At 43.1% G+C, this 12,895-nt stretch overlaps 1 protein-coding gene across 4 annotated transcripts; it reads left to right on the top strand.

The window, feature by feature from the left end:
* Positions 1 to 1,562: 1,562 nt before the first annotated feature.
* Positions 1,563 to 11,020, top strand: DDO (D-aspartate oxidase). Of its 4 annotated transcripts, XM_035109067.2 has the most exons (6): positions 1,566 to 1,928; positions 4,222 to 4,328; positions 4,827 to 5,013; positions 6,135 to 6,243; positions 7,893 to 8,069; positions 10,351 to 11,020. In XM_035109067.2, the coding sequence occupies exons 3-6, from the start codon at positions 4,842 to 4,844 to the stop codon at positions 10,916 to 10,918; spliced, it is 1,026 nt and encodes a 341-aa protein (XP_034964958.1). In that variant the 5' UTR covers positions 1,566 to 1,928; positions 4,222 to 4,328; positions 4,827 to 4,841; the 3' UTR covers positions 10,919 to 11,020. The 4 variants fall into 4 exon arrangements, with proteins under 4 accessions (XP_060128614.1, XP_034964958.1, XP_060128615.1 ...); XM_060272631.1 differs by lacking the exon at positions 4,222 to 4,328 and having other exon boundaries at positions 1,563 to 1,928; XM_060272632.1 differs by lacking the exons at positions 1,566 to 1,928; positions 4,222 to 4,328; positions 6,135 to 6,243 and having other exon boundaries at positions 4,961 to 5,013; positions 7,900 to 8,069.
* Positions 11,021 to 12,895: the final 1,875 nt, after the last annotated feature.

Below are 12,895 nucleotides of genomic sequence, written 5' to 3'. Positions count from 1 at the left end.
GCATGGGCTGCCAACGGTTTCCAGACGTTCCCATTCTACAGCTGCCAGCAGTTCCTAGGCAGAGATCTATGAGTGGGAAATTATGGAGACTGAACCTGAAACCTTATCCAGGCAATGAATGGATGCTTCCAGTGGCTTAGAGATATTCTTGCTTGCTGCCTCCATACATCTGAAAAATCAGCAGCAGCTCTTAACATTCTACCTGCTACGGTAAGTCACTGGGAAATATGAGGATTTGTTTTGACTGAAAACGAATTTACACATGTACTATGCAGCTAATTGCTCCCAAAGTGCAAAGTAATGATTTGACTGTTGATGAAATAGAACGCCCACATTGGATTCCCTTCCAACAAGAAAGAAGGTAGAGGGAAGGGCTTCCTACATTTCTGGAAAAGAGCTCCTATTACATACATAACCAAGGACCCAGATATATGGAGTATTAATTTGCTCTTCCCAGCTTCTGAGGAATCCTACATCTACACATGGCATAAACCTCTTTACCCACCTGGAACAGCCTTCATGTAAATAGTTGGCCCTAAAGATATAAAAACAAACATAAAATATATTCAATATAACCAGCAACTTGAAACATTCTGATAATAAAGCAAATATGAATTTTGGCCACGACCCAGCACAGTACTTAATTTTTTGTTGCACTGTGACCATATACGACACATCTAATCATATTGTATCATTTGGGCAAGAGACTGTACCAAATAATCATTTTCTGCACTTTGCAGTTGCAACTACTCAATTTTTTTTGAACTGCATTCTAATATGTTTTGTGACTCACTGCCAGCTTGGGAGTCCACAAACAATACAAATTATTATGATGCTCCAATTCAAAGGGAGTTTCCTTCCAAAGCCTCCTTCCATATGTTTGCTAGAAATGTGGAGTGGGGTGGCCACTTGAGTTGGCCCACTCATGTATAAATAAACTTTTGGCAGAAGCTCTGATAGACATGTCTGAAGAGAGGAGCTTTAACAGATTTCTCTCTGAGAGGTACTGTAATGCAGTGTTTCTCAACCTTTTTTGGGCCACGGCACACTTGTTCCGTGAAAAAAATCATGAGGCACACCACCATTAAAAAAGTTAAAAAATTTAACTCTGTGCCGCCCTATATTATAATTATGACTGTAAGAAACACTTGCCAAATATTGCTTTCCTGCGGGTCAGTGCTGCTTATTGGCGGCCGCCAGGCACGTGACAATGCAAATCGCCCTTCTCGTCGCGGCACGTCGCGGCACACCAGCCAGCGTCTCGCGGCACACTAGTGTGCCGCGGAACAGCGGTTGAGAAACGCTGCTGTAATGGAAACCTGTATGTAACATCTACACCATACATTTAAAACACATGGATGCACACCCGAATCTCGGGAGCTGTACAGTAGTTTACTCCTCACCTAGAGACTGACACACAAGAGCATGAAACATTCCCTGGGTCCCTTGCAGATATAAGCCCTGGCGCAATTATTCCAATTGCAACTATTATAATCCGGCCATGAATAAACTGCCTCTGGTTTAATATTTAACCTTGCGACTCTTATTTTGACTTCGTTGCCCAGTAGCACCAATTAAAATCATGCAACGAGACAACTGAAGCAGTTTCCCTTGAGGGACCCGTGCACACTCCGTGACACGGATCCAGCCGGACGAATCCAAAACACCAGCGGGAGACGCCTCGTTGCAAGGAGCGAGGCTCGGCGGGAGGGAGCACGAAACGGGCCGCCCTCGAGCCCGTGGATTCGCCGAAACCCGCCGCTGCTGACCAATCGGGACCAAGCAGAGCCGTCTTCTGGCGATTGCCCCGCCCTCCGAGCCTGCATTTCCCCTCCGTCCCCTTCTTATGGTCGCGTCCGTGGCCTGGAATCCATTGGTGGGGAGGCGCCACTTTGTCGGAAAGGGTCCGGATTCTTTTGAAAGGAAAGGTATTTTTTAGCCCCTCTCCCGTGGTTGTCCGGGGCTCGTTAGAATGAGCGGGAAAACCCATGATCTCCCCTTGTCCGTCTACCCAAGTAAATGTAGAGCCATGTAGGAAATGTACGCTGTGAACCTACATATTATTATAAAGCCGGTTCCTGGAGAAAAGGGAGGGCGGAGAGCTTTGTGGATTTTTAATTTTTATTTTAATAATGCTATCCTGCTTCATAGTTCCTGCTCTTATCCGCATTCTAAGCAGTTTGCTGAAAATCCTGGGGCGTTTTTGACCGGTCAGAGATCATTTGTCAAGCCGTGTTTTTTTGCAACGTTTCTGAACAGAAATTGAGCCCCGTTTAAAAGGGCAAAAGTCAGCGCTGCACAAACGGCAGGGGCTGGGACTAGTATATTCCCCATAAAGGAAGTGCTCTTGGGAATGGGTGCTGGGAAAGAGTAACTAGAGGAGAAATATTTATCCATAGCTATTTTCTCTGCCTGCTGGACCATTGTAACCTCAAGAAGGGGTAGCAACGTTAAGTCTTTTGCAGCATAAGCAGCAGAGTCTTGTGGCACCTTGAAAGATTATCACATTTAGTACTGTACTGCACAAGCTTTCATGGACTGGAATCCACTGCATCACACCTCTACAAAAGCGGATGTCATAATAAATATATTAGGCTTTAATATGCCACAGGGTTCTTGCTATTTTTGAACCAGCATAAAATTCCGTGATATACTCCATAGCATTAGTGGACAGAATTTTGCTGGACAGACCTTACTCAACCATGAAACCCACCGAATCTCAAGTAGTATAATCTGATAGAGTAAAATGGGCTTGATCCCTGAGTTCATTGGATGTAGAGTGCAGTACAAATGTAAAATAAAATCCTATTCCCTAAATTTAAAATGTATCAGATATTCATGTTTTTCAATGCCAAACATTTTACAGTACAGTGCATATATTGAAATGTGTTTTGTTGCCTTCTCTATTCTGTGGAAGGGCAGACATATTTCCAGTCTGACTTGATCTTTGCAACTGCAACACACACACAAACACAAAAATCTGTGCAGGTTTGAAAAATAATGAGTAGGTAAATTGCAATGTTGGTTCACCAAAGTAAACAGCAAGAAACCTTTGGGAGTTGTAATTAGCGGCTATTTATGTCATGCTTTGTATGATGAACTGTGAACTGGTACAGTAGTTTAATTGTACACATTGTATATCTGTTTCAGACATTTCCCCTTTTACCTCTACTCTGTGTGTTGGCCTATGACTGCAGGCAGTAAACATTTGATCATAATCATCATAAGAGTGGCTCTGTTGTGCATTCATTAGAATTGTTCTTTTTTGTTTTGGACTGGAGAGGAGATGGAGAGAGAGAAGAAAACGTGCAAATTAAAGAAATAGAATAGTCTAAACTGAGTTCATATTAGGATAACGTGTCAGAGTCATTGTCTCTGATAAATTATGTATGTTCACTGGGAAGGTTGAATGCCCTCCCTCTTCCTTAGTAAATCTGTATTATAGAGAAAGCACAACATAGTTCTAAGGAGCATGGTGGCCTTCCCCACCAAAAAAGAAAAAAGACACAAAATATCAGAAGGTAATGGTAAGCAGGGGATTTAATCTAAAATAAACCAGCAGCTAAAATATGTTATGGAAGATTTAAACAAAGGAACCAGATTTACTAAAGATTTCCTCATTTGATTTTTAAACAGTCAGGCTGGGGAGAACTGAAATGCCAAAATATTTTGAGAAATACTGTTGCTGTTTCCTAGAAGGGACAAAAAACAAAACAAATACTTGTTCTTTCCATTGGTACTCTTTTATCAGAAATAAACTTTGGGGAATTATCAACCAAATTCTACTTGTCATGTGCAAAGTTCAAAGGAAGCTCAAAATCTAAGATGTTTTAAAGCAGGGTACGAAGGCCACTCTCTACTATTTTTTTTTAAGTACTTGTTGATCTATAAACTGTTCCAACATTAATGCCATGGCTATCAAAGCAATAGGAGATTCGATGAATTTGAATACATGAATACAAAATCTCTGCATTCTGCCAGGACTGTCAAAGACACAATATATTGATGTTGCCCCATGCTTTGGGGTGACTTTCTCTTCTTCGCAGATGGTATCTTTTGCATACACTGTTTGCAGATGTGTAGTTGGACATTGTGCAGTTTCATGCTGACCTTTTATTCCACTCAGAGGAATGACTGGCTAATTGGTTGTGTTTTAGTTTGGAGAATAAATCTGTGCTTGCTTGCACACTCCATCTTTTCTTTACTTTGTTATTTAAACAGTGGCAGAGCTTCTGCAGTTTTGAAAGGGCCTTCAGCAAAGTCCTCTCCAGTGGGTCCCAGCCTGCATTGTTACACCTCTGGCCAGGGCTTATCTTGCAACGACAACAGTGAGTGATCCTTTCAAGTCCCTCAATAATTTACCATAATTTGCTCTGAGGCATAGTAGGAAATTAAGAAGGCTGTCAGCCACTGCTAAGGAAGCCTGTAGCTGAGTGAAAAGGCTGGATGCCTTTTCTAATGGACCCTGCCAGGTGGCTAGGATCCAAGAAACTGCCCAAAAGTGCTGTCAACGAAGCTGAACGGATACCTCTTAAGCTTTATTTCCAGAAGAACCTATTCAATCAAGTGCATGGGTGAGATTCCCTATGCTTGTTGTTGTTTAGTCATTTAGTCGTGTCCGACTCTTTGTGACCCCCATGGACCAGAGCACGTCCTATGCTAATCCCTCTTAAATTCAGCAAGCTACCTGTGGATTAAGAGCCCTCCATATCTTGTTCCACAAAGGACAGATTTAGTATCCTTAGTTTTAAAATCTTTATATAAGAAATCCTTGTTTAGTCTTTAGAATTTTATTTTCACACACACCCCTCCTTTCTCCTTCCCAGTTTTTGTAGCACAACATGGCCAAGGCAAAGATTGCAGTCATTGGTGCAGGGCTTATTGGCCTCTCTACTGCTGTTTGCATTTCGGAATCTGTCTCAGACTGCAGCGTGACTCTCATTGCTGACAGGTTTACTCCCAATACAACAAGTGATGTAGCTGCTGGGATGCTCATTCCTCATATTTACCCAGGTGAGTGGAATTTCCTTCCTAAGGTGCAAAATGTAAATAGGCATAGATTTTTACGTTACGTATTTATTTGTTTTCCACACTTCTCCCTAAGGTCCCAGGATGGGTTACAACATTAAAACACAATATTAAAAATGGTTTTAAACAACTTACAACAATAAAAATAAGGTGGATCCTAAACATGATTTTCTGTATTTGCTATAAGCTCCCAAAACAGGCTTCAGAGAGGGGTAACTGAAGTTTTCAGGGCTGATTCCATGACAAGTGGATCAGTGCACCACGAGCAACAAAACACTGAAGTGGTTGCTGTGAAATGAGTGCTGCTGTTGCCAAATTGAGATGCATGTACAGTTGACTTACACACATTTAACTTGTGCAAATCCAGCTTTATGTGCTTGGCCAAAAAGAATCCCTCCCACCATTGCGCTCAGCTTGGGAGAGTGTTCCGAGATGCAGGGAGAGTGTGTTTTATTCACGATTTTGGCTTTATGCATTATCCCTGGAACATAACCTCCACATATGTTTAGCATCAGCTGTACATCTCTCTCTTTACAGTAGTTCTATAAGGAAAAAAGTAGCAAATCTAAAATATTACACATTGCACTTGCACCCAGTCATTAAGCTACCGTACTAACATTCTGCAGGCTAGGGTCATTACAAAACTCCATCCAAAGAGCCTTGTCTCTTCTCTTTGGCGATCTCTCGTAGCCGAGTAAGATTGTCTTCCATAAACACGCTTTTAACAATGAGTCTGTAAGTGACTGTGAAGGCCAATTCTGGATCCACATGTTATTCCTGTCATAGTACCCCTATTGCTGCATGCAAGACTCTTCCCTGTTCTGGACTCTGTATGTACACTTTGCTTCCAGGCAGAAATATTTGCATTGTTTATTTGGCCATGTTACATACATGATAGAAGCTGGAAAATATATCCGTTCAACTATGTATGAAGGTAGCCAGTATTTTACAGGAAGAAGCAGCAATCACTTTGCAAGACTAGATTACAAATGAAACTACCGTCAAGCTCCATTGTATTCTAGATGTTTCACTGAGTATGGAGAATAGAGATATGAAACTATAAATTTAAAACCTCATTTAAAATGTGTTTTCTTTCTGCTGTGCAGACACACCAGTTCAGCAACAGAAGCAGTGGTTTAAGGAGACCTTTGACTACCTGTCAGTAATCTGTAATTCCTCAGAAGCTTCAGAGGCTGGGATTCATTTGGTCTCTGGGTAAATAAGGAAGGCTATACTATGCTTACTAAAAGCAGAGGGATAGGCAAGCCTGTTGGCCAAGCAGAGTCCAAGGCACATAAAGCAGTGAAAGTCTGGACAGTGCCTGTGTGACTGTCTGGGTAGGAACCCAATGCACACTGACTTGAGGAAGAAAGGTGGGCTATAAATACAATAAACACATAAAAATGCATGCATTGGAATTGTATTTTGTGGCCATGTTTTAGAAAGGGAGAGAGACAAAACCAATATGCGCTCATGAATTACTACGGTAGTATTACTGAATACTGTGTCTGGTTCTGGGCGCCACAATTTAAGATGGACATTTACAAGCTGGAACATGTGCAGAGGAAGGCATGATCAAGGGTCTGGAAACCAAGCCTTGTGAGGAACAGTTGAAGGAGCTGGGTATGTTTAGCCTGAAAAAGAGGAGACTGAGAGGAGATATGATAGTCACCTTCAAATATCTAAAACGCTGTCACACGGAGCAAGTTGGTTTCCCCCTGCTCTGGAGGGTAAGTAGGACCTGAACCAATGGCTTCAAGTTACAAGAAAGGAAATTCTGACCAAACATCAGGAAGAACTTTCTCACAGTGATAGCTGTTCAACAGTGGAACAAACTCCCTAGGGAGGCTGTAGACTGTCCTTCATTGGAGATTTTTAACAGAGGTTGGATGGCCATCTGTCATGGATGCTTTACTTGAGATTCCTGCATTGCAGGGGGTTGAGCTAGATGACTCTTGGGGTCCCTTCCAACTCTATGATTCTATGATGATTATTATTATTTAAATTTCTATACCACCCTTCATCCAAATATCACAAGGTGGTTTGCAATATAAAAACATGAAAATACATACCATAATAACAAACAAAATCAATGCATGCAATTCTATGAAGATAACATCCTAAATGGAACCCTTGGGATATGCTGTTCCCAGTGTGGTATCTATCCCCCCCCCCACTGTCACATAAGCACATGTTTTGGTATCATATGAATGAGTGGTAGAAATTTATTCAGGACTTGTCTCCCAAGACACAATTCATCATGGTGGCTGTTGAACAGCTTCGTATCGAAAGGTCGGCGGTTCAAATCCCTGCGGCGGGGTGAGCTCCCATTGCTCGGTCCCTGCACCTGCCAACCTAGCAGTTTGAAAGCACGTCAAAGTGCAAGTAGATGAATAGATACCGCTCCGGCGGGAAGGTAAACGGTGTTTCTGTGCGCTGCTCTGGTTTGCCAGAAGCGGCTTAGTCATGCTGGCCACATGTCCCGGAAAAACTGTCTGTGGACAAATGCTGGCTCCTCGGCCTGTAGAGCGAGATGAGTGAGCGCTGCAACCCCAGAATCGTCCACAACTGGACCTAACGGTCAGGGGTCCCTTTACCTTTATTAAAAGCAGTAGAGCAACAGCAGGGGAGGACTGTTGCCAATAAGCCCAGCTTGTAGACTTTACAAAGGCCCTGGTTTGGTTATGGGGGGAAATACATCTTAGGAACAGGTGTAGCAGGGGCACAGAACTTACCCCCCCCCCCAAAAAAAAACCCCAACCACAATTATATGAAATAATTTTGTTCTTAGATAATGATTTTCCAATAAATGTAACAGAATGGCTGTGTGTTTTACGTCCCCTCCCCCCCCTCATGTCTATGAGCTGGCAGATATTTAAAGCCATTCCTGAAGAGAAGCCTCCATTCTGGTCTGATGTGGTTCTGGGGTTTCGCTCGATGACTGAACAGGAAATGAAGAAATTTCCACAGCACAAATGTGGTCAGGCCTTTACTACACTGAAGTGTGACTGCCCACCCTATTTGCTTTGGCTGGAGAAAAGGTACGAGTGTTTGGATGGACACCTTGATATAACAAATGAATGAACTGTCTTATTGGATAAGACCAAGCATCCTGCCTCCAGCAGCCAGACAGATGCCTCTGCATGCTCACAAGCAGAATGTGATGGTCCTTTGTCTGGTCAAGGTTGATGTAGGACCACAGCTTTCAACACACTGCCATTTTCTTATTGTGGTGATGTGATGGAAAGTGAAACGAAGACCAAATGTTAAGAAAGTGCTCCCTGGTTGTAATGCAATGACACTTCTGTTCTTACACCATGTTACAACATGGGCTGGGAGTTCCTGCTTCGAAGCAATCATACGCTGAGTGCTCTTTATTCTTCCAGTGTGCTGTTCTGACATATGAGCAACCTCATGGGGAACTCATGCCTTGTCATGTTTCATTTTTTTAAACAGTCCTGAAAGTTATGCCGACACTCAACTAAATTGCAGAATCCATTTAGTATCTGTCAGGCAGGCCTGTGGGCAAAGGCCTCTGCTGCCCCTCATTTCTGTCTTACACTCTTGTAATTTCCCAAAGGAGCTGCCTGATCCTCAGAGCGAGTCATTGGCACAAAACTCACTGAAATAAATGCTGTTTTGCTGATAGGCCCGTTTGAAGGATGGTGTCCAAGTAGCTGAAACAAATGATTAAGATTTCTTCCACTGAGTGGGTCAGAAGGAAGTGTGTATTGGATGTGTAATTTATTGTGTACCCTTCTCAAGTGCCCTGAGCTCTATTTATGGTGCTGTTCATCAAAAGATACAAAAAGAGAATCAGTCATAAGCACTTGGCTGGAACCCATGAGCCACTTCTGCAGGCAAGAAGAGTTTTGATTGGGGCACGTCGGCTACTTTTCGACTGTCACAACAAACCTAAGAAACATTGAATTGGGAGTGACCTCAAAGCCACTTGCAATTCAGGAGATGCAGCTGCAGCGTAACTGATGAGCAGCCATCCAGCCTCTTCTTCAGACCAAAGGAATTAAGAGCCTACCACCTTCTGATGCGTTCAGTTCCACAGCAGCATAAATTTCAGCTGCATGAATATAGCAATAGCTTTAAAAAAACACCCAACTAAAATGAAAACAAACCTGGGAAAACAAAAAAACATATTTGCCTCACAGTAAAAGGATTGCCACTGAGAGGGGGCATGTCCTATGAACAACTGATTTGTTGAAGGCACAAGAGGGTCATGGTTTTTTAAAAAAGAATTGTGCCCACCTGTGAGGATGCATTGGTGCAGCATAGACAGGTGAGATTTCAGCATAAACCGAGGGCCAACTTAATGTCCATCAGCTCTTGTATCCTGCTTTAGCCTGACTGTGGGATGCATTATTTTTTGGTAGAGGTAGATGGGAAAATTGCTTTTTCAAGGATGGGCACAATGAGCAGTTTCCTGTAATTTTGATCTGTGCAGGTTTCTATGTCATTTCATTACCAGCTTAGCACATATGGTTGCAACTGAACAGATGTTTTGTAAGAGCACAAAACACCCCTGGGAAGTTCAGCTTCCCTCAAAGCACTATTCTCTGACTTTGTTCAGTGCATTTTTTATGATGATGATTTAAAGTTTGATACTTTGGATCTTGACTCAGCGCTTTTCCTGATTCCTGGAAAAACTGCTCTTTGCTGGAGAAAACCTGCTCTTTGCCGTAGAATGAAGGGGATCACCTAACCTGTGATTAGTTGTACATTTCCCACTTGTTCAGTCCTTTGTTATTCTTTCCAAATTGCACATTTTTTCCTGTTTAGATTGTAGAGAGTCATTGGGACTTACCAAAACAAACACATGACACACACAGCAGCCACACTATTTGATTCCCCCCTACTAACTTTACATAAATGAGATATTCTACAACTTGAATGGATACTTTATCTCTTGACTGAACTGGTGGCTATGAACTGATAGCTGAAGGAGATGGGATATACTCAGCTTTAATTTTAATTTTTAATTAATTTTATTATTTATACCCCGCCCATCTGGCTGGGTTTCCCCTTCCCTAAACAAATGGATCCCATTTGACTTGTGTACACTTCTATTCCATAAGGTTTTTCAAACTCTTCAGTGGATTTTCTTCTCAATAGTTTCTTTTTTAAAAAAGTAAGATGAGATTAACTGGATTGCATATTGGGACCTTTCTGTTTTTTTTCTTTCTATCTTTCTATTTCACACAAGTCAATGACCATCTAAATTATCTTATATGCTTGGCCTGCGTAACAGTCAGGCAAAACATTCAAACTGATCGATAATGATTCACCTCTTGATTTTTTTATTTGCAGGCTGAAAAGAAATGGGGGCCAGGTGCATGCTAGAAAAATCGAAGACCTATGGGATCTGCGGAGTGACTATGACATCATAGTGAATTGCTCCGGCATTGGGTCCAGGAAGCTCGTGGGCGACCTTGAGATACACCCCATCAGAGGTCAGGTTCTCAAGGTCAAGGCCCCTTGGGTAACACATTTCATTCGGGACGGCGATGGATTAACCTACATCTACCCAGGGATACACAACATAACGTTAGGTGGGACACGGCAAAAAGGCAACTGGAAGCTGTCTCCAGACCCCAGTACCAGCAAGGACATATTTGGCCGATGTTGTGCTCTTGAGCCGTCCCTTCAGGCAGCTCAGGATATAAAGGTGAGGGTGGGCCTGAGGCCATCCAGGTCAGCCGTGAGAGTCCAGAAAGAGACACTGGTTCGGGGCAGTGGAAAGCTTCTGGTGGTGCACAATTACGGACATGGGAGCGGTGGGTTTTCCGTGCACCAGGGTACAGCTAAGGAAGCAACCCAGCTGGTTAAAGATTGCATTGCAGCCCTTGAAATGTCAAGGCATAAGGCAAAACTGTAGCCTGTAAGGTGAATGTTCATATTCTCCTCTCTCTCTCTCTCTCTCTCTCTCTCTCTCTCTCTAATTACTGATATAAATTGGATTAGTGTGTTTGTTCTGAAATACAGAGGCTCTCTCTCTCTTTCTCTTGACAGCTGAGCACTTGATGGCCAGCAGGGGAATGTGAGAACTGGCTGAAAGGTGATGGGAGGAGAGGTTTTGTCTGCAGTGCTTAATCTGTAATGCAGTTGAATACAAAATATTGAGTCCCCAACCCTTGCAAAATTTTTCTGTTGTGCAGCTCCATTTCACCAGCAGAGGGCAGCATTGGATCAGTCACTTATTTGAGCCCTGTTCAAGGTGGAGGCTGCTCTGCAGGGTTTCTCTGCAGGGTTTCTCTGTCTTTATAAACCAGGGATGGCTTGGATGGTTCAGAAGCTACAGCATTGTGGCATTCCAGGAGTCTCCTACAAGGACCCCAGTTGGTCCAGGTCAAACTTGCCCTAAAATTCCCCAGAGCAAGCTGCCATCACTCCTTTACATACAGAAATAAGATTTTCCCTTTATTTGCTTGGCTGCAATTCAAAATCAGTATGTGGAGTGAGATCTGCTAACTTGGAATACCCCAGACCAGAACACACATTCATAAATTTAAAACTGGTATATAATTTTGGATGGAAAGCCATCCAAGCAGGTGGACTTTTAATATAGAATAACAAAGAATTATTTGTTATTCCATATTGTCTCTTCTCTTCAGCAGCTGTTCTCTAACACCACTCTGACTCAGCTCACTGCTCTCCCTAACACACTGCTAATTCCTCTTCTGCGTCATTCTCCACTCTCCAATGATCTTTATCAGTTGATTCCGCCTGTTACTCACTCTGACTCCACCCAGCACCCCATGCCAGTCCCTGCTGCTAATCATTCTTCCACTCATTCTTCTGTTCTGAACATCGTTTTAATAAAGGATCTCCTCTGCAGAAGCCAACATACTGGTAAGAAGCACAGGGGGAGCAAGCCACAAGGAGGTTCTTCAGCGCATACTTCACTGAAATGAAGACGAGCCTCCCATTTATTTCAGTGGGGCGTGTGGATAAAAAGAAAGGCAAGGGGCAGACTTTGCCAATGTGATGGGTTGACTAACTGTTTCCTATTTTGAATGGGGGAAATTCAGCAGCTGTTTCCTTTTAGTGCATGTCTTTGTTCACAGTGGAAGCTTTCCCAATGATGGCTATTTATTTATGAAATTTATAATCCTGCACCTTCCTCCCAAGAAGCCCTGGGTGGCTATGCAAAAGCCTTCCTCTGTGAACACATGAGCGGCATCTGCTATCCTCCAGCAAGTGCCGTGTGTGGCCGCAGTGCCAAAACATCATCCTTCAAACTATAGAGCAGAGCCATATATCATAAGCTGCAGACTGTGAAGCTGCAGGCAGTTGTAGATTACAGTTACTGTTATCTTTTATGTTACTAGCTTGTTGCACGATGCTGCCAAATGCCTGGGCTTTAATAGTCGGAGCATTGCGCTGCCTGTAACTCTTTACAAGTAGCTCTGAGCAAAACTGCTCACCTTTCCTGAATACAGAACAGCACATTCCTCGCTGTAGTCACCCCAGCAACGTTTTCAGATGTTGCTGGTGCTGAGTAGCATTGCAGGCAGCCCAAGAGTACAGCTTCAAGACAACAGGATGTAAGGGAGAAAGCAGCCACAGCTAGCCCTGTGTTGGTTCATTTCATCCACTATACCTGCCAACTTGGAATCCCACTTGCTGCAGCGCTAGAGATGGGAAGACAGCTGCTTCTCTTCCACTTCCTCCTCAGTCATTCCTCAGTAATCCAGTTCCAGGCTCTGGGTTGCCACCTCTCTCTCTCTCTCTCTCTCTCTCTCTCTCTCTCTCTCTCACACACACACACACACACACACACACTCACTCACACACACACTTTTGCTCTGGGGTATCCAACTATCCAGGTGTTTTGAACTACAATTTCGATAAA

This window comes from Zootoca vivipara, chromosome 3, assembly GCF_963506605.1.
Source record: "Zootoca vivipara chromosome 3, rZooViv1.1, whole genome shotgun sequence".
Lineage (NCBI taxonomy): Eukaryota > Metazoa > Chordata > Lepidosauria > Squamata > Lacertidae > Zootoca > Zootoca vivipara.
Note: the sequence above shows the minus strand (reverse complement) of the source record. Positions and strands in the feature narration are given on the sequence as shown.

What these genes read in the sequence shown, in the direction of transcription:
- DDO (XM_060272631.1), top strand. Translation starts at nt 4,842, where the DNA reads ATGGCCAAGGCAAAGATTGCAGTCATTGGTGCAGGGCTTATTGGCCTC. An exon ending in CATTCCTCATATTTACCCAG is followed by an intron (nt 5,014 to 6,134) that starts GTGAGTGGAATT and finishes TCTGCTGTGCAG; the next exon opens with ACACACCAGTTCAGCAACAG. An exon ending in TTGCTTTGGCTGGAGAAAAG is followed by an intron (nt 8,070 to 10,350) that starts GTACGAGTGTTT and finishes TTTTATTTGCAG; the next exon opens with GCTGAAAAGAAATGGGGGCC.